Below are 22,256 nucleotides of genomic sequence, written 5' to 3'. Positions count from 1 at the left end.
GGGGCCAGGTGTTAAACCATAAGGCCCGCCCCAGTGACACACTTCCTCTCATAATTCTCCGCCTCCTAAAGGTTCCACAATCTTCCCAAAGGGCACTACCACCTAGGAACCAAGAGCTCAGACACACAAGCCAGCTGAGGACATTCTGTGTCCAAACCACAGCACCTCCAAAATTACATGTTGAAAGGTGATCCCTTGTGTATTTGAGGTAGGACCTTTAGGGGTGATTAGGACACAAGGTAGCCCTGTGAATAGACAGAGTGCCATTATAAAAGGGTCATTACACTAGTCACCACCTCTCCCTTCCTCCTTCTGCTATTGTAGGGTACAGCAACAAGGCTCCTTCTTGGGAGCAGCCCTCACTAGACACTGCCTCTGCTGGTATTCAGTCTTGAGCTCCCAGCCTCTGGAGCTGTGGTAACCTCCTATGATTTGTAAGCTACTCAGTTTAAGGGATTATGTTATAGTACAGGAGCAGGCTAAACATAGTCGCTTTCTTGATTTAAAGCTAGTTCCCTGCTTGCTTTGGGTGGATACAGAGCCTTCAGTCCCTTGCATTGACACCAGTCCCATTGTAGGGTGTTGTCTTTGTCAGTGTTCTGTTGCTGGGAAGAGACACCATGACCATGGAGACTCTCATAAGAGAAAGCATTCAACTGGGGACTTACTGACAGTTTCAGAGACTTAGTCCATTGTCATCATGGCTGGGAACATGGTAGCAGGAAGGCAGGTGTGATCTTGGAGAAGTAGCTAAGAGCTACATCCTGATCCACAGACAGAGAGAAATGAAGTGGGCCTGGCATGGGCTTTTGAAACCCCAAAGCCCACCTCCAGTGACACACTTCCTCTAACAAGCCCACACCGCCTAATCTTTCTCATAATGCCACTCCCTGATGACTAAGCATTCAAATATATGAGCCTATGAGGGCCATTTTCACTCAAACCATCACAGGTGTTATCTCCATGATGTCATCCAAACCCAACCACCTTTGAAAGTCCTCACTTTAAATATAATGACCAGTGTCTGGCCACATGAATTGAAGGTGGAGTACTCTATTCACTCCAGTAGAGCCTGGACTAGGACTCTCTTATGGACACCCATGTTCTCCTCCATTGTCATCCCAACTTCCTTCACCTCATTCTTTTTTTTTTTTTTTTTTTTTTTTTTTTTGAGTCCAGAAATACTGCCTTATTCATTTCCATTCCCAGGGCCCGGCTTGGAAAAGAAACGACTTGCTGAGAGGTTACTGAGTAACTCAGCACCAGGCCCAGCAAGCGCATCCTGAAGCTTGTCTTTGTTGTGCTTGTAGAGATAGCCCAGCACTCCCAGAGGTTGACAGTGGTCTCATCCATGGGTTTGTAACATGGATCCTTCTAGGCCTACCTCTGGAACCCATGGTGGTGAGTACTGAGCTCCAGGGAACCCCTGGGAGAGGCACAGAGACACAGAGTGGAGGAACAGGCCGGGTGTTAGAATGGAAGGGATGGCACTCGTGGCCACCTCCTTCCACACTCATCCAGTTGCAATTTGGGGCATGTCACTCCTGAGTATCTCCCTCACCCCAGCTGCCTCTCGGGATCCATACCATGTCCAGGACAGAGCTCAGTGGTGCTGTTTAGATGAAGCAACTGGGAGCCTGGAGAGATAAGAACCAGAGGCAGCAGCAGCCTTGCCCATGGCTCTGGCTGCCCCAGCTCCCCTATGCTCACTGCTAAAAATAGCTGTGCTTTTGGACTCTCTGCATGGGCTGCAGGGCGGGAGGGTGGCTGTTGATCTGCCACACAGATCTGTTATCTTGGGTGCTGCATACAGCTCATGTGTTCTAGCCACTTAACTGTATGGAGATCACAACGATTTACCGCAGGAAAGAAAGAAAGCCAATCAAAATCCACGCACAAGCTTATCAAAGCTTTCGTTCAGCTCCTGGGGAGAGAAGATTGTTCTTAAAGCATGCCTTTGCCTGATAGTGCCTTCTATTCTGTGGAATTTGGCTTCTTCCATCACACGGTTGTGAAGAAGTAATACAGGGCTTTTAAGAGAACCCATCTGCTGCAGGCTGCTTCTGTGCATGGGCCATGTGTAAAACCCAAGCTAGGTATAGAAATGGTGTCCACTGAGATAGTGAGCCGGGCATGCCTGGGCTCAGCTCATCTTGTCCTTGCTTCTGAAACAGCCATGAGAAGGCCATGGGGAATGAGCCCTCCCTGAGCTAGAGAAGCAGAGCTGAGTCACCCAGGGAGTCAGGCACCCAAGGTCACTGTGGGTCAGCTGAGAGTCAGAGAGCTTTAGTCCTAGAAGCAACCAGCCACTTTCATTAGGGTGGCCTCAACCCAGCTGTGTAGATGTAACCAACCGTCTTATTAAATAAGAAACACAGAGCCAATACAGAGATGAAAGCCAAGAGATCAGAGCAAAAGCTAAGAGCTAAAAACCTTACCCTTAACTGTCGCAGTGGTCCTACCTCTCCGAAAGAGAACTACTTCCTGTGTCTGTCTTTTTTTTTTTTATAGAGTTTCTGTTCTGCCTTCTCATTGGTTGTAAACTCAACCACATGACCTCCTAGTCACTACCTGTCTGTATAGACCTCCAGGTCTTCTGTGGTTGGTATTGAGATTAAAGGCGTGTGTCTCCAATGCTGGCTGTATCCTTGAACACACAGAGATCTACCTAGCTCTGCCTACCAAGTGCTGGGATTAAAGGCGTGCACCACCACCGCCCAGCTTTCACTATGGCTTGCTAATAGCTCTGACCCCTGGGCAACTTTATTTATTGACATACAAATAAAATCACATTTCAGTACAAATAAAATATCACCATACAGCTGGACTTAGTGTTAGTAGCTAGGCTATCCCAGTCTAGCCTGCAACACTTTGATTCCCAGATCTGTGAGCCAGCTGACTGCTCCTTGGTTATGCGTTTAAAATGATGTGGTAGATACCCAGCTTGACTGCTCAATCGAACATGGGCACACCTTTTCCTCTTTGCTTCACATCTGCCAGGTCCACACTGCTAGGAGCTCTTAGTCACCAAGCAAGGTCCCCATCACCTTTTCTTGCCAAATGCCTGTCTTCCTTTAGCTCTGTTCCCCAACCCTCATGGTTGTTCTACGTGGCTGCTGGTTTAGACTCCAAATCTCAGCTCTATCTTAAGACCGAAGCCTACCCTATGAGACCAGGAGGGAGCAGGGAAGCTTGCCTGGGAGCTTTGGATTTTGTGGAATGAGCAGATCTGAGCATCATCAATAAAATATTCATGTGTATATCTACTGATTTTTTAAATCTCATTGAAATGCAGCTCTCTTGTCTCCAAGGTGGCACCTAATGAGACAAATAGCAACACAGGGTTCCCTGCTCCATAAATCGCTTCCTAATGTGGTTTTCAAAAGGGGTGGGTGGGTGCTGTCTGAATGTGCCATGTGATGACCCACTTAGGAATATGAAGGGTCCTGACCCTGGTTATGTTCATACTCAACAAAAAGCTTTAGAAGATGTAATAGTCATAAAAACTCATGAGATAAATAATCAAAGATACAGAGAATTAAATTCTTGCCCCAATGTCTAGCAAAGGTGTGACATGCCCTGTGGAGTTGAGAGGAACCTCATTGCCTTTTTCCAAGGCTTCAGGACCCAGGTACTTCTATTCGCTATGAGGTCACAGGAAATCCCTAGTCACCTGTGGAGACATGAACCTGTGTGTGTGTGTGTGTGTGTGTGTGTGCGTGCGTGCATGTTCATACATGTGCAGGTGAGCATATATGCACAGGTATGCATGCATATGCATATGCATGAGTGTAGAGGCCAGAAGAAACCCTCAGGGCTTGCTGTTCATCAGGGCTTTCTGTTTAGACACCATCCACCTTGTGTTTTTGATTCACAGACACCGGCACCTAGTTGCCTACTAGACTAGGCTGGTTGGCTAGCAAGCCCCAGGGGTCCACCTGTCTCCAGCTCACAGTGCTGGGTTGGCAAATGTATAACACCTATCCTCAAATTTTTACGTGGGTAGTGGGGATGGAACTCCTGTTTTTGCCTGGCAAGAGCTTTATCTTTGGAGCCATCTCCCCAGTCCCTTGGATGTTTTTTATATGCAGATGCAGGCTTGAAAACTAAATCCAGAGCTTTGAGTAGAAGTAGTAAAGTTGTCCATCAAAGCCTCCTCCTAATCCCTCTTGGCTTCTTCTAGATCCACACAGTATCCTGGGAACCTTGTACATCATACCTCTCCTTTGACTGGAGAGATCTTGGCTTGTCACTGGCCTGAGTTAATTGTGGGAACCAAGAGTCCCTAGGAAATTCCCCTGAATCCTGGGAGTTAAATGGAGCCCTCAGCCCAAGCACCTGCAGCCTCTAAGAATGATGGAGCCAGCGACTGAAGGCAGACCTGCTGGTACACAGGGCTCCCATCCCCATTGCTTGTCTGTGAATGGTGTCCCCAAAGTTCATATGCTAAACCACAGACCCCTGGAGTTGAAGACCAAGTGGATTTGGAGATTTGATGTTTCAAGTGGTAAAAATGAGGCCAGTGAGGTGGGTCTAATGCAATCTGCCTGGTGTCACCCTGAGACCAGGACACAGTAATCCACAGAGTGATGAGTGAGGACCCAGGGAGAAGATGGTGTCTGTATCCAATGACCATCTCAGAAGTCTAAGAGTAAAGCTTCCAGATCCCTATGCATAGTTACAGCAGCCCCCATGCAGTCGGCATGTCAGGCTCTGATGGACAGGTTCCCTTGCTGCTCATGTTGGGGGTCCCATGGGGCTAATCTGCTCCCACTGGACCATTTCTCATGCAGTAGCTCTGACATCTCTCTAAGCCCACTTGGCATTTATTCTTCAGTGGCTCTCATGTTCTTCAGGATGAACCCCCAATCATTGAATGGAGGAATGAGGCTCTGAGAGACCAATGGGGGAATGAGGCCCTGGGAGACTCCATTCCCTTCAGGTAGGACTGTGAGATAAAGCTCTGTTCCCCAGAGTGCTTCCTATTGCATCCTCGTCCACTGCCATCCTCATCCACCTTCCCTGGAGTGACTCCCCTTGGCCCTCCTACGCATGCCTCCTGGCTTTCAGTAGCTTATCCGATCCACACAACACTGTGAGGCCCACAGGGCTGGAACCACAGCTTGCCTGCCTAGGTCCTTCTGTGCAGCAGCTTTTGGGAAGACTGTGCATGGCATCACACGCATAGCTCACATGAATGGATCACACCAGATCTATGGAACAATCAATGGCCCTGGGCTTCCCTGCTGGCCTGCTAAAGCAGTTCTCATGAATGAAAGGGCTAAGAGCTCCAATGAATTGGTTGGTGGTCCTGCCTGGATTCTGCCTCAGGACAGCTGTCCACAGTTTGAACCTAGAGGTCCTCTCCATCAGCGTGGTATCAGTGGTCGCTGCTCAGCACCAACTGTGTGGGCCTCTCTGTCCTGAAGGCTCCGCCTCCCTGGGAACCCCTGCAGAGGTGCTGGGACCTCTTTTCAGCTTCATTTCCTCTGCTTCTATGACCTGACCTTGGGTGTGCCTGAACAGAGAAAGGGGGTACAGAAGGAGGGGTACTGCTCCCAGCACTTCACATGCCTGCCCTCAGACCTTCTGCACCCCTACACAGGACTAGGGCATTACTATAATCTCACACTCTCTGGTCCTCACTGTGCCCTGGCATCCTCAAACCAGGATACAAACAGCAATGACCTCAGAGGTGATGCCTGAAAATAGTTCAGCTCAACTTACCAGGACAGAATATTGCCCAGAAACTGACACATGTCACTGTCAGGACTGGAACAGAGTTAAGTGTTTTCTCCAGCACCTATCATCCACTCCCCCACCCCTCATTCGACTTCCATGCCCCAGGCTGCACTGGGGCCCTGGGGAAGGGGGACCATGCTTCCCAAGGGGGACCAAGGAAGACTCACCATGCTCGTCCAGCAGGATGTTGTCCGGCTTGATGTCTCTGCAAGAGAAACACAGGCAGAGGTGTGAGCCCTGAGCCAGCTGGGGGCCACCCCAGGCTCAGGCATACAGGACAGAGGGGACTCCAGGGTGCTGTCTCTCCCATTACCTCCCCTCAGAGGGCTGAAGTAAGTCTTAGATTGGGATCCCTGAGGAGTCAGAACTTCTTTCTGGACTCCTGAGCAGATTGACTATTTTATTTTGGGACATTCTTAATGTTGGGCCTTTCCATGCTGGCTATAATGTTCAGAAGAAACTGTCACCCTGTGTGTTGAAATTATTATGTTTCCTGTCATAACAGAGATGGGAGATGAAGTGTGAGCCGTGTGTCAGCAGGCAGAGGCACTTCTCCACCCTGCTAGCCTCCAGTCTCTGTGCCTGGAGACCCCACTGTGTCACTCTGTGAGCACAAGGAGAGACTCAGGATAAAGCACTGTAGAAACAACCGAAGGGGCCGTGGAGATGGCTAGTCAGTGAGGTACCTTTCCGTGCAAGCATGAAGAACTGAGCTAGAAACCCTAGCACTTGCATAAAGGCCAGGTTCACTGCACGTGTCTATAATCCTTGCGCTAGTCGGTGGTGAACACAGGCAGATCTTGGAGCTCACTGCCCAGTCTAACTGAATCTATGAGCTCCAGGTTTAGGGAGAGATCCTGCATTAAAAAAAGTAGAGTGATCAAGGAAGACACTTGACACCAACCTGCCCTACACACACACACACACACACACACACACACACACACACACACACACACACACAGACACACCCCACACACCACACCAAGTTTAATCTCTGACACTTTAGTGCTTCCAAAGGACTGAAGAACTCACCATCTGGCCCTCATGGAGCAGGTTGCTGAACTTCTCAGGAAACTGAACCACACAGAGCACAATCTAGATAGGAGTAGGTTTCTAGAAAGTTCTATTTGATATCTGATGTCACCATGCTAGAAAAGATCCTCTCCAAACCAAGAAGCACTTTGTAAAGACAGGGCTTTGCTCTCTGCTCTGCTCATCTGGGAACCCAGCATGGTTCCAGTCACTCGTGTGCACACATGAAATTTGAGTGGCATGGGGAAGGAAGGGTAGGCAAGATTCAGTCCCCCAACTCACTGCAGCAGTACAGCCATAGGTTTCAGAGACACATACCCCACATATTTAGAATTAATGTCACAGCTGTGGTGAGGTGACTAATGACAGCTGGCTCGGAAATAAAGAGTAACTGCCCCGAGTTGATCAAATATTAACTCTACCTGGAGAGATGTGCAGGGTTATTGCTGATGCCAGGCAATCTCTTCCAGGGGAGGAGAGAAATGCACAGGGTCTATATTTCAGTTCTGATTCTCATTATGACTTTTCAAACCCACGAATTTTGATGAGCGTTAGGTAAACAGGCTCTGCCACCAGGGTCTCAAGACATCCATGGGACCAAAGAGACTGTGTGTGGAGATGACAAGGGAGCCCTAAGGGAAGGAAGAACTTGATAACAAAGAAAATTAAAACAAGAGACAGAGGTTCCAGTGTCAGTGTGTGAAAATTAGGTCAGCAAATGCTAGCTCCCTGCCCAGGGGGCTCCCAGCAAGAACTCTCAAGGGGGAAATAAATGTGTCAGGAATGTGATATAAGCATCAATTAAAGTATCAGAATGAAACCCACTACCTCTTCAATGTGTACTCACAAATACTGTAGTTGGGCAACCTGTACACTATCAAGCCGTTTAAAAGTTTGAGCAGGGAGGGGAAGGGGCTGCCAATGTCATGCCCCAAGCTGGGGACTAATTGGCAGTTGATGGCTGCTGAGGATGTGAGAGTCATCTTTCCTTGTGGGAAGTGGTCACTGGTATGTTGCCCATGCTTCAGTGGATGGCCTCATACTCATGCTCATATGGGCAGCACTAATTGGATTCCATGTGTTATAAAAAAAAATAAGAAGATCCCAGTCCACAGCTCTGGCCAGAGCTCCCTGCTCCACCAGAGGCCATGCTGGTCACCTGAACTCCAGGTAGGCTACCTGCCCATGGACCTTCCCCACCCTCTCAGTGCCCATGCAGCCCACCCCCAACCACACTGCCCCTCCTTGTCACCATATCCCAGCTCACAACTCCAGCAGAAGCACCCTGCTCAACCAGTGGCCATGCTGGCTGCCAGCACTCCAGGTAGGCTGCCTGTCCATGAACCACCCCTATTCCTTCAGTGTCCTTCCCCTCCTTGTCATGGTATCTCATCCCACAGCTCCTGTGAAGACCCCCTGCTCAACCAAAGGCCACACCAGCCACCAGAACTCCCAGTAGGCAGCCAACCCACAGACTTTCTCCACAGTCTCAGTGCCTGCCCAACTCCCCTCAACTGCCTCTCTCCTCCTCCCCACTTGTCCCAGTCCCCTTCTTAAGTAGAAGCACCCTGCTTGACCACAGGCCATATAATCTGCCAGAACTCTACTCACTCTATTGGTTCCCCCTCCACCTATTCCCAATCCTCCCACCCCTCCTCATCATTGTGTTCCAAATCTCAACTCAGGCCGAGGATCCCCACTTAGCCAGGAACCACCCCAACAATCAGAAATCCAGCCTCTGACATGGGTGGTGTCCTTCTGCTCAACCATAGGTCACTCTGGCCAGAAGACCAGAGAGGAAGCAGAAACCAAGGAACAAAACACCTATTCAACAAAGACAAACTCAGAAATCAGTACCTATATCTATAATCGCCTTGAACCCAGATGCCTAGATGCCAGGATAAAAACAACCAACAGCCAAGGCAATATGTCACCACCAGGGCCCAGCTATCCTACCACAGCAAGTCCTGAACTTTCCAACACAGCTGAAGCACAAGAAAAAGACCTCAAAACCAGCTTTATGAAGAGGATAGGGTCCCTGAAAGAGGAAAAAGAAAGGCAAGAAAAACAAACCATTGAAGGAAATGGATAAAACAGTACAAGACATGAAAATGGAAATAGAAGCAATAAAGAAAACACAAACTGAGGGAACTCTGGAAAGAAAGAATATAGGTACATGACCAGGAACTACAGAGGCTAGTATCACCAACAGAATACAAGAGATGGAAGAGAGAATCTAAGGTGTTGAAGATAAAATAGAAGAAATAGATGCATCAGTCAAAAAAAATGTTAGAGCTAAAAAATTCCTGACACAAAACATCCAGGAAACCTAAGACAGTATGAAAAGATCAGACCCAAGAATATTAAGAATAGAAGAAGAAGTAGAATCCCAGATCAAAGGCCCAGAAAATATTTTCAACAAAATCATAGAAGAAAAATTTCCTAACCTACAGAAGGACATGCCTATAAAGATACAAGAAGCTTACAGAATACTATATAGATTGGACCAGAAAAGGAAGTCTTTTTGCCACATAACAATCAAAACTCCAAACATACAGAACAAGGGAAAAGGACAATTAACACATAGAGGCAGACCTATTAGAATTAAACCTGAATTCTACCAGCCTTTCAATACTCTTCAAATGATTCCACAAAATAGAAACAGAAGGAATGCTGCCAAATTCATTTTATGAGGTCACAGTCACCCTGGTGCCCAAAAGAATACAAAAATTTAACAAAGAAAGAGAATTACAGACCAATGTCCCTATGAACATTGATGCAAAAATACTCAACAAAATACTTGAAAACCAAATCCAAGAGCATAACAAGATCATCCACCACGGTCAAGCAGGCTTCAACATAGAGATGCAGGGATGGTTCAGCATATGAAAGTCAAAGTAATCCAGATATAAACAAACTGAAAGAAAAACACCTACATGATTATCTCACTAGATGCCTAAGAAGCCTTTGACAACACCCCTTCACAATAAGTCTTGGAGAGATCAGGGATGCAAGGGACATACCTAAACATAATAAAAGAAACTTACAGCAAGCTATTATCTAACATCAAATTAAATGGAGAGAAGTTCAAAGCAGTTCCACTAAAATCAGGAACAAGACAAGACTCTCTTCATATCTATTCAATATAGTACTTGAAGTTTTACCTAGAGCAATAAGACGATTGAAGGAGATCAAGGGGATACAAATTGGAAAGAAAGAAGTTGAAGTATAGTTATATGTAGATGAAATGATAGTATATATAAGTGACCCCAAAAGTTCTGCCAGGGAACTCCTACAGATGAAAAAAAAAATACCTTCAGCAAAATGGCTTTATACAAGATCAACTCAAAAAAAAATCAGTAGTAGACCCCCTATATACAAATGACCATCAGATTGCATAAGAAATCAGGGAAACACCACCATTCACAGCAGCCACAAAAAATATTAAATATCTTGGGGTAACCCAAACCAAGCAAATGAAAGACTTGTATAACAAAAAATTCAAGTTGTTGAAGAAATTGAAAAAGATACCAGAAGATGGAAAGATTTCCCATGCTCATGGATCAGTAGGATTAACTTAGTAAAAATGGCCATCATAACAAAGCAATCTACAGATTCAACACAATCCCCATCAAAATTCTAACACAGCCGGGCGGTGGTGGCGCACGCCTTTAATCCCAGCACTCGGGAGGCAGAGCCAGGCGGATCTCTGTGAGTTCGAGGCCAGCCTGGTCTCCAAAGCGAGTTCCAGGAAAGGCGCAAAGCTACACAGAGAAACCCTGTCTTGAAAAACAAAAAAAAAAAACAAAAACAAAAAAAAAATTCTAACACAATTCTTTACAGACCTTGAAAGGACAGTACTCAATTTCATATGGAAAAACCAAAAACCTAGGATAGGTAAAACAATCCTGAACAATAAAATAACTGCCAGGGTATCACCATCTTTATTTCAAGCTGTACTACAGAGTTATAATAATAAAAATTACATGATATTGGCATAAAAACAGACACATTGACCAGTATAATCAAATTGAAGACCCCGACATAAATCCACACAAATACGGACACCTGGTTTTTGATAAAAAAAAAAAAAAGCCAGAAATACACAATGGAAAAAAGAGAGCATCTTCAACAAATGGTGCTGGTCTAGCTGGATGTCAGCATGTAGAAGAATGCAAATAGATCCATATTTAAAGACTCTGCACAAAACTCAAGTCTAAGTGGATCAAAGACCTCAATATTAAACCAGACATACTGAATCTAATAGAAGAGACAGAGGGGAATAGCTTGAATGCATTGGCACAGGAGACAAGTTCCCAAACAGAGCATTGATAGCTCAGACACTAAGATCAACAATTAATAAATGGGACTTCATGAAGGTGAAAAGCTTCTGTAAGGCAAGGACACCATCAATTGACAAAATGGCAGCCTACAGAAAGGAAAAAGATCTCCACCAATCCCACATTTGATAGAAGGCTAATATCCAAAATATATAAAGAATTCAAAAAACTAGGCATCAATTAACTGGGGAATTAAAAAATGGAGTACAAGATTGAACAGAGAATTCTCAATAGAGGAACCTTCTCAAATGGCTGAGAAACAGCTAAAGAAATGTTAAACATCCTTAGCCATCAGGGAAATTCAAATCAAAGTTACTTTGAGATTTCAACTTACACCTGTCAGAATGGCTAAGATCAATAACACAAGTGACAGCTCATGCCGGCAAGGATGTAGAGCAAGGGGAACACTCTTCCACTGCTGAAGGGAGTGCAAACTTGAACAGCCGTTAATGGAAACCAATATGGCTATTTCTTAGAAATTTGAGAATCAATCTACCTTAAGATCTAGCTATTTCACTGTTGGGCATATACCAAAAGGATGCTTCATCCCACCAAAAAGACACTTTCTCAACTATGTTCATAGCGGCTTTATTCATAATAACCAGAAACTAGAAGCAATCTAGATGTACCTCAACCAAAGAATGGATAAAGAAAGTGTGATACAATTACTCAGTTGTTAGAAAAAAAATGACATCACTAAATTTTTAGGCAAATGGGTGGAACTAGAAAAAAAATCCAAACATGACTGACAAAAAAAAAAAAAGTCAATGAGATGATTCCTAACGATATACCCATAGATAGGTACCTAGCCCAATTGTCACCAGAGAGGTTTCCTCTGTCAGCTGATGGAACAGATACAGTCAAACATTAGGTGGAGTTTGGGGAACTCTATGGAAGACATAGGGGAAGGACAGTAGAAGCCAGAGGTGTTGAGGACACCAGGAAAACACGGCCCACAGGATCAACTAAGCAGGGCTCATAGGGGATCACAGAGACCGAAGAGACAATCAAGGAGCCTATATGGGTCTGCGCTAGGTCCTCTGCATCCATGCTGTGGTTGTTTAGCTTGGGGTGTCCATAGGACTCCTGACAGTGGGAGAAGGGGTGTCTCTGACTCTTTCACCTGCTCTTGGGACCCTTTTCCTCCTACTGGGGTGCCTCATCCAGGTTTGTGGGTTTGTGGGTTTGTGCCTAGTTTTACTGCATCTTGTCACACCATGTTCAGTTGATCACTGGGAAGCCTAACCTTTTCTGAAGGGAGATGGAGGAGCAGTGGATCTATGGGAGAGGGGAGATGGGGGGTGTTGGGAGGACTGGAGGGAGGGAAGACTGTGGTCAGGATGTATTGTATGAGATAATAAATTAAAGAACATTAAATAACTTCTACATTTTATAGCAAAAAAAAAGAGAAAAGAGAATGTATGGTATTTTAAAAGGGTAAAATTTTAAAATAAGAAACATTGTAAGGAAAGAATGACCCTGGCTGTGGTGGCATGTATACCAGTAGGCAAATAATGAAGAGGATGAGGCAGGAGGATCATGAGGGAATGCACCTTGAAAAGGAAAGGAAAGGAAAGGAAAGAAAGAGAAGAGAGCAGCACACATTAAGGCTTGAAACTGAGGATAGTGTGAAGACTGGGGTGACCTTTATTGAGTTGTGGAAATTGAGGAGAAGGTCACGAGGTCCAAGGAGCATGAATCCCGTATCACCTGCAGGGTCAGTGCCCAAGCGTAGCATTAGCACATGGTTGGGATGATTAAAAAAAAAAACAAAAAACAAAAAAAACAAACAAACATGGTCTGGCATACAGGCCTGAACAGTATCACCAAGTTTGTACCCACCCATAACCCCAGAGCTGGAGCCTGTTTGGTTATGGGGCTTGGCAGACATACTCAGAGGAGGCTCTAAAGATGAAATTACCCTGGAATCAGGCCCCATCCCGGACCCAGTGAATTTGGTCTTTCTAGAGTGGATAGAGTGGATACACAGACAAGGAACAAGGCAGTCTGCAGAGATGGATGGAGATCCAAGAGAGGCAGTCACATGCTGAGGAGCCAGGGAAAACTTCCCTCCAGAGCCTGTGGGTGGGAACATGGCCCTGAATGCACTTGGCTTTGGGCTTCAGACCTGGAAGAGAGGGGATTCCAGGTTTTTAAGCCCCCAATTCTGTGACGATTTGCTGTCCACCCTGGCATAGTGGATGATGAGCTGATGGGGATTAGGCTCCATGGGCAGGTGGGGAGCTCACTGACTCTTTGTACAACCTTGGATGGGCCCATTACCTGTCCAAGCTCTGTAGCCACACCAGAAGGGCCTTGCTTGCCCTAAACTGAACCATGAAAACGGGACTTTGATGTGACCAGGGACAGGAGCTGTCCTGTCTGGCAGTCTAGCTGAGGGCTCAGATTGCCTGGATTCAGACACCAGCCCCTCTCCTGCCAGTCGAGCTGTCCCTTGTCCCTCAGTTTCCTTTGCTGAATGGATTAGATACCTGGAGTATAGAAGATTCCTTTTGTGTCTATTCTTAGAACAAAGTGGAGGCTCAAATGTCTGGGGTGTCTCCTGCCTCTATGCTCCCCAAGTGCACACAGAATGAAGCAGAACTGACTAATGGACGTGCAACTTAGGAGGGACCCAGGGAGAAAGTATATGACAAATGACCAATGGCAAGCTGGGACAGGTAGGTGCTTTAAAGAGAATAAACCAGGGTCTGGTGGAGACTGGTAGGGTCCTGGTGGGAGCTCAGTGACACCGACTGACATGTAATGGACAAGAAGCAGATTCTCCTCTTTTGTTTTTGTTTTTTTGTTTTTCAAGACAGGATTTCTCTGTGTAGTTTTGGTGTCTGTCCCAGATCTCGCTCTGTAGACCAGGCTGTCCTCGAACTCACAGAGATAGATCCCCCTGGCTCTGCCTCCTGAGTGCTGGGATTAAAGGCATGCTGCGCCACCACCACCAGGCTCTAGATTCTCCTTTTATACACAAGGCAGCCAGAGTCCCAGAGGAGGAGGTGTCGTCCTGCAATGGGTTCCCATCCCGTGGAACATGGCCAAGGTGATGGGTGGCCTTGGTTTCCTTTACTTATGTCATACAGCAGAATGTATGGGACTTCCTGCTCACAAGCACATCACCTTTCCTCAGAATCTGCTGAGGCAGATGCAGTGGTGGCCTGTACTGTCTTGGAAGACAAGAGCCACCATGTCTGAGCAATGCCACAAGGCCAGGTCATGCAGGGGCCCCCAGGAGACGAGAGCAGCCTCCAGTCGGTAAGTAGCTTAAATGTAGGGACTTCAGTTTTAAGACACAGTGACAGAACTTCATCAAGCACCCTGAGAGCTTGGGAGAGGACCCCAGGGTGTACCCAACTGGTAATTATGAGCCTCTAAATAGAGGACTCAGAAGAGCTGGACCTGAATTCTGGAATACAAACATGGCTGACTGAAAATCTTCAAGTTAGTGGCAATTACTTGCATGGCCATACTACATTAGCCATTGGGGTCCTGGGCACTCTACCCTAGGCCTTGGCTTCCTCATCTGGAAAATGGGAGGCACAGCAGCTGCCCCACCGTGGCTCCCAGGAGCACTGGTCCAGTGCTCAGTGTGCCTCCCAGACTGAGTGCTAAAACAGGCTGGAGCTGGCGCTACAGGAGCTTTTTCTTTTTTTTTTAAAGATTTATTTATTTATTTATTTATTTATTTATTTATTTATTTATTTATTTATTTATTTATTTATTTATTATGTACACAGTATTCTGCCTGCATGTGTCCCTGCAGGCCAGAAGAGGGCACCAGATCTCATTACAAGTGGTTATGAGCCACCATGTGGTTGCTGGAAATTGAACTCAGGACCTCTGGAAGAGCAGGCGGTGCTCTTAACCACTGAGCCATCTCTCCGGCCCCTACAGGAGCTTTTTAAAGGTGCTTGGAAGAACTCCAGGGCAGGTTCTCCAACTTTTAGAAAGGGAATTAGACTTTTTTGGGATTTGATCTTCTGGGCAAGGCATGGACCAAGCTGGGTGGAAGAGGTGATGGCCTGGAGGGGGGGGGGACTCTTGGGATTTAATAGAGTTCTTTCTGGGTAGAACATCTTATCAGAGACTCGTTCAGCGCTTCCAGGTCTGTTTCCTCCAAGTCTATTTTTCACAGTGATTGTATCTCAGCTCTGGAGCATCTCCCTGCTGAAAATGAGCTGCTGTGTGTTCACAAAGGACACAAGAAGCGTGGTGTGGATGGGGGCGGTTTTGACCATATTTGCTGAAGACAGATTCATCATTTCCAAGCCAGGCAAGATGACACTCCAATAGAATGTATGCCCGGGAGGCTATCAAACCCAGGCCTGCCCTGGAATGAACCCCAACCTCTGCTCAGGAACATCGTAAAATGTCAGCTGTGCACGCTATTTTTAAAAACAGCAGAGATAGATGGCCAAGGAGGGCCAGGAGGCTGCTTCTGCCTTTGCCCTTTGCTGGGACTTCTTAATATTCCACACTGGTGATCTCGGGCAGGGATGGAGACAATTGAAAAGCCTAGAGGGGTTTTAATTTGCATTTCCCTAATTGCTAAGGACATTGAACACTTTTAAAGATAGTCCTTAGTCATTTTTTATGTCTTCTATTGAGAATTCTGTTCAGATCCACACTCCAGTTTTTGATTGGGTTGTTTGTTTTTTAAGTTCTCTGTATATTCTAGATACTAATTGGCTGTCACCCTTAGGTCAGTCTTGGGTCAATGCTCTCTGATTGGGTGAATGCTGGAGGGCTCTCAGTGGGAAACAGATATGTGCTTACTGCTCTTTATTCTTTTAATGACACTCTTTGAAATTCAGGATACTTTGTATTTATCATCTTTCACATACAAAGTTGTACATCTTTTAGACTATGAACCAATGGCTTTGCAAAACACAACTGTCCCTGTCCCTTCCCTTTCATAAGTCTCTTCATGGTTCTCTCGGGTCAACAGCCCTGGTGAGTAAATTCTGAGTTCTCTGTTCAAATATAGTCATAGAAATTAAAGGGGAACACTAAGATGTGGATGCAAACTTGAAACCTGTCAACTAAGGACATTAAAGATGGCCAGCAAACATACTGAATGTGTGTAGAAAACACCCGTGGCTGGCTTCAAGTGTGGGAGCAATTCTTTCAATGTATACAAGCTATGAAGGGAGTGATGTCTTGCATGTAACATGAAGCCCCATGTGGCTGCTAACCTCACTCTCTTCTTGCTCCATCCACGGTCAGGCCCTGCTTGGGGGTGGTGACTTCCTTAGCTATGCCAAGAGAGGCCACCAATATGGTGATACTAATTAATTCAGGTCAAGAGCTTTGTCCACCACAGGCCTGAGGTGAACTGGGCAACTGAGCAGCTGTCCTTGCCTCCATTCTCCCATGCACATCTCTAGAGATCTGACACTTTCAGAATGTGCAAACTTGTACTAGAAACAATGGCTTCCTTCGTGGATGAGGCAGGCAAGCATTTATCTCCACAGGCATGATTAGAGAGCCACCTTCCTGTGAGCCGAGGCATCACTAGATCCCAGAGATTTCACGACCCCGCTCCCAAGGTCAGGCTGCTTTTTTCTATTTGCACTGAGCATACTGAACTTACTGGTCTGTGCCTGAGGCAGCCTGCTCCACCAGACCTAGAGCTCTTCAGGAGGAAACCCCTGAAGAAGCATGGTATGATGGGGGCGGTTGGGATGCAGCAGTGGGAATGGATGGGGGATGTTTGCCAGGGGCCCTGCAGCCACAGGCCAACAGCCTGAGATGTGCTGTAATACACAGATTTCAAGCTCAGGCACAGACCATTTCAGTTCAGTATTCTCAGTGCCTATCTCCATTCACACCAGTCTTGCATTCCACGACCTTCTCCTTCAGTCCTGTGCACCATGTCCTCATCCTAGCTCAGATTCCACATCTCAAGTCCATTTTCCTCTCCCAAACTCTGAACTCTTTCCTGATCTCCCCATCAGAATCCAAGACCCAGTTAGAACTGGCTTCCTTGCCTGGTGCCTGAACCCTGAGGTGGGATGCCGCAGGAGAAAAATAGAGCTACCATAATTAATGTCACCCTGAATCACCCTCCAACATTTGCATGTGGCCCTTCAAGGTCTCCATTCCCCCCCATTCCTACTTTCTCTCTCACTTTAAACCCTCAGCACCTTATATCCCCTGCAATCAATCTTCATCCCTCCTTTCCTCGTAGTCCCCAGCCAACTGAACAACAGGTCCCCCTCCTCCTACCGCAGAGCAGTGTCTCCACTGACACCCTGTGTGCCATCTCAACACAGCAGCCACCCTCTGCTCAAGCCTCTCTCATGAGTCACTTGCTGAAGAAGTGAGAAATAGTACACAGCACATTGTGAAGAGAGTTCTGAGCAATACAGCGTTATGTGACTGAGACCGTGGAAGCCTAGAAGAATACACTTGCCTGCACCTAGACTGTATGGTTACTACTGACCTGGGCTATCTGGTCCAGCCTGTGGCTCCAAGATGAGACTGTGAAGCAGGTGGCTAAACTGAAGATGGGTCAATATACTGGCAGGAATTTGCTCATCTAAACAGGAATGAAGTAGTAGGATTATGAGGCAGGAGGAATTTTTCCTATGGGGTCATCATGTGTATGGTTTGCCCTACCTGGGATTATTATGTCAGACATGGCTAAACTTACAGAGCCCACTCCCCACCTCCCAGCCCTGGTAACCAAGATCTGTCTGTCAGCATCTGCTTCCATCTGTCTGTTCCAGGCTGTATAGCTGAGCAGAGTTTTACCCTGTGGCCTTCACTTTGCTGTACCCTTACCTGGAAGGGCTATTCTCAGATATGCATGAACCCCCTTTTCTTTATGCTGATCTCAGCTCCCCAGTACCCTGCCACTTCCAGCCTTTGCTTCTTTCCATATCCCCATCCCCGAACCTGAGCGGCTTTCTTACTAACTGGCTTGTGCAAGAGCTGGTGGTTTCCTACGGTTTTGTCTGCAGGACCAAGGACAGCACCAGCAAACCCAAAACTAACCATGGGTTCTGTGGTTGAACTGATCCATGTGCCGCCGCACCTGGAAGGGCTGGACCTGAGCTGGGTTGGCTGCCTCTCGGCTTCCCAGCTGGCTACAGGTCAGCAGCATTAGGAACTTCAACTTCCTGGGCCAGTCACAGCCTCCCACTCTGTAGGCAAGGCCCCAGACCTGCATTTTCTTCCAGACACAGTGGGGAGTGATAGCCTTGCTCTGCTTACAGGGCGCTATGATTTGAATATGTCCCTTCATCCCCCAACTCATGTTGAAAGGATTTGGAAGTGGGGCCTTGACACAAGGTAATGAGGGTGGTTCCCTCTAGAGCTCAGGAGAGACCCAAGCCAACAACAGCTTGCTCAGCCTCCTCATGCAACTCCCGTGTTGTGTTCTGATGTAACACAAGGCCCTGACTAGTGTTGACACATTGAGCACCATGGATCTCGTTTGTCTAAAGCCCCCAGCACAAGGTATCCATGCAGCAACAGAAAGCCTATCATGCCACAGGCAGATATAGTTGGCTGAATTGCCTCCCAACGGGAGGCTGAGAACCCTGGGCTCCTGCAGAAAAGGAGATTTGGCGAAATCTTAATCTCTACCCCCATACTTCCAGCATGAGGAGCAAGCTCATTTAAACATAGGACCATGGTGGTCATACCTGCTCTCTCTGGAAGCTGTGTTTCAGCTTCTGAGACCCTTGGACACTAGGGGCCAGGTGCTCTCAGCTTGACTGGCATGAAGGGGGAGGGGTATTCACCTGGTGGCTCATGAATGAATCTACATGGGTGGTAGCAGGACAAATGCAGCTCAGAAGGACAGCATACAAACATCACCATCACCCCCACCTGACCGTGCCTGACCACAGGGCTCAGAGTGGTACCACAGGAGGAGGGATCTCTGTCCTATTTTACCAGGGAGCCTTGGTTTGCAAGCAGAGTCTGCATGGCACTCTCTAAATGAACAGATACCACGAGGGTTCCTATTTTTAGGGCCCAGGTGCTGTCAGATTTATCCACTAGGTCATGCTGCTAAAATGTATGAGAGTTGCAGGGTCTTGGACTGTCAGTGTTGAAAGCCACTTTTGGATTCTACCCAAAACCAAATAGCCCTAGGTCTCAGTTTTCTCATCTATAAAGTGGGCTAATCATTGTGTCTGCCTCCAAGGGAGAGAGGGTTAGGGGAGCTGCCAGGAAATGCTGTGTGCAGAGGCACAGTGGTGGGACAAGTACTTTGGAAACACCAAAGTGTGCCAGGAGGGTGTGGTGACATATGCCCATAATACATAAGAAGTTGAGAAAGGGGGATTACAAGTTAAAGGCCATCCTGGACAATTTGATGAGACTGTCTCAAAATAAAAATTACAAATCAGGCCAGAGATGCAGCTCAGTGGCTGGGTGCCAGCATAGCAAGCCCTGGGATTAATGTCTTCTATTGGGAGAAAAGATGGATGAGCTACATCAGGCTTTGTAAGCAGAGAGACTGGGAGAGGTGGCTGGGCCAGGTCAAGCATGGGTTTGAAATAGCTGAGAAGTACCAAGTTTTGTGGAGGACCGTGAGGGCCAGCAGGGTAGGCAGTGACTTCAGGAAGCACACACCTCCCTCAGTCTCATTGGGTCATGTTTGAGGAAAAAGTTATTCTCTGGAAGTTTACATTCCTTCCTAATTAGATGGAGGAGGTGGTGGCATTGATTCAGGCATCGATCTCTTTGATTTCAGACACTTGTCAGTCTTTCCTTCTAGCAAAGAAAAGAAGCAACTCATGTGGTAAGTAGTGGTTTTTAGGAAGGACTAATGCTATGTTTTATTTTTATTACATTGTATGAATATGCATGCATGTGTGTGTGTGTGTGTGTGTGTGTGTGTGTGTGTGTGTGTGTGTACGCACACTTCATGTGTGGAGGACAGAGGGCAGCTTGTAACAATGCTTTCCTCTCCTCCCACACTCAGAAACCCAGGAACCTAACTCAGGTTGGCAGGCTTAGGAGAAAGTACCTTTACCTACTAAGCCGTTTTGCCAGCCCAAACACTATGTTGACTCGACCTGATACATGTTTGTAGTCTGAGTATTAATGCCCCATTCACATTCAAAAACCCAATTCCAAGTGAAATAAAAAGGGATGTTGGGTAGTGCTTAGGAAGTGACTGGGTCCTGTGGGCTCTCTTGCACTGAGGAATTAGTACCTTTGCCCAAGAGGTTAGAAGAGCCCTTTCTCTTGGTGAGGAAACAGAGACACATCATCTGAGAGAAAAAGCTGATCCTGCTAGCTTTGACCTTGATCTCTCCAGGCTCAAGAGCTGTGAGCGATGCATTTCCATTGTTAATGAACTATCTAGTGTAAGGTGCTTTGGTATAGCAGTCTGAACAGACTGAAACAGTCACTTGATAGTCATAACAAACAGTGCTGCTTCTCTGAAGAGCAGATTGACGCATTTTTGGAACTAATGTGTCATAGCCAAAAGCATTAAGACTATTAGAGAACATTGAGTTATCAATACCAGGAAATATGCAGATATGGCAAGAATTTTAAAAGTAGAAATTTCATTGGAATTCCTGTGTAGCACACATTGTCCCATTGGAAAAAATTACCACAACTGACTGGCTTGAGTTCAGTCTCCAGGTGTCTGCAGGCCTCTGCTCCCTTTTCGGACTCTAGGGGAGAGTCCTTCTTGCCTCAAGTAGCTTTGGGGGGGCTCCTAGAACTCTGAGGTTTGTCCTTTTCACATCACTTGCTTCGTTCTCTGCCTGCTGTGGCCTTTTCCCTTTCTTTAAGGGCCTGTTTACTGGAGTTGGGCTCACCTTATTTAGCATGATCTCATTTCATCTCTGCCTGAATTACATCATCAGAGATCCTATTTCCATATGAGGTAACAGTTTGAGGTCTCAGACAGATGATAATTTGAGAAGGATACAGTACGGTCACTGTGGTGGTTTGAATGAAAATGGACCCCATAGACTCATAGGGAGTGATATTATTGGAGGTGTGACCTTGTTGGAGTAATTGTGTCACAGGGGGTGGGATTTGAGGTCTCAGATGTTTAAGTCATGCCCAGTGACTCACTCTACTCTTCGTGCTACCTGCCAATCCAGATATAGAGCTCTCAGTTACCTCTCCAGCATTATGTCTGCCTGCATACCATCATGCTTCCTGCCATGATGATATGAACTAAACCACTGAACTGTAAGCCAGCCCCAATTGAATGTTTTCCTTTATAAGAGTTGTCATGGTCCTGGTGTCTCTTCACAGCAATAAAACCCTAACTAAGACAGTCACTGAATCATTGAAAACAGGGCAGAAATCATGAGGGCTGAGTCCATCTGGTAACATGACTATAGGGACCAGGAAGAAGCCAGGCAGGTGCTGACACTCTTAGGTTGCAGAAGGATGATCATTACAGGGAGGGTGGAGGATGGAACTGCAGAGGAGGTTGGCAGGGAAAGATGAGGCAGATAACAGAGGCCTTCCCAGGAGCCCCATAGGACTAGAGGAGAAGTCAAGGAAGTGGATGGTCATGCCACTACTTGATGGCACTCCCTTCTCTGAGATGCAAAGCTTGAGTGAAGCCCAGTGGAAGGAAGGAAGGATGGTGGTGTCCACGCTGGACATGCTGAGTTGGGTGTGCTTGGGAGACATCCTGGTGGAGTTGGCCAACTGATAAGCAAGCAAGGAAGGAAGAGGGAGATTTACAATGGAGACATGGACATCACCTCCAGGCCTGATTAGGGACATCCCAAGGCCTGGCTAACACAGATCTCTAGTCATGCACCTGAGTGGTCAAAAGCTTGGCTTCTTCCTCTTTCTTTGCTGACAAGGCTGCCTCCACACAGAAGAACCATGGCTCCAAAGTTTCTCCCACGCCAGAAAGCCCATTCAGGCTCCAGGCTGACCCCAATCACAGCTTTTGCTTGTGTGAGTGATGTGCTTGACTTACAGTTCAAATCAGGCAACCTTTACTGACTTCAGGTGTGAATGAGATGAGGCTCCCTACCAAGCTCTAGGACCTCTGTTTCTCAGGGGCTTGAGAGTGCTCATACCAATCTAAGAACTTTATTTATGGCAAAAAAAGGCAAACAAACAAACAAACAAGCAAACAATTCTTAGTGTCTCCACTCCTAACATGGAACCACTTGCATA

At 46.7% G+C, this 22,256-nt stretch overlaps 1 protein-coding gene across 1 annotated transcript in view; it reads right to left on the bottom strand.

The window, feature by feature from the left end:
• The window catches only part of Stk32b (serine/threonine kinase 32B), a 250,280-nt gene that overhangs the window by 48,342 nt on the left and 179,682 nt on the right, over window positions 1-22,256 (bottom strand). The window contains exon 5 of the mRNA XM_052736050.1: window positions 5,910-5,947. Within this exon, the coding sequence (XP_052592010.1) occupies window positions 5,910-5,947 (38 nt within the window). The remainder of the gene's footprint in view (window positions 1-5,909; window positions 5,948-22,256) is intronic.

The sequence above is a fragment of the Peromyscus californicus genome, unplaced genomic scaffold (genome assembly GCF_007827085.1).
Source record: "Peromyscus californicus insignis strain IS unplaced genomic scaffold, ASM782708v3 Scaffold_13__1_contigs__length_99412109, whole genome shotgun sequence".
In the NCBI taxonomy this organism is placed as follows: Eukaryota; Metazoa; Chordata; class Mammalia; order Rodentia; family Cricetidae; genus Peromyscus; species Peromyscus californicus.
This window is presented reverse-complemented; position numbering and strand designations above follow the sequence as displayed.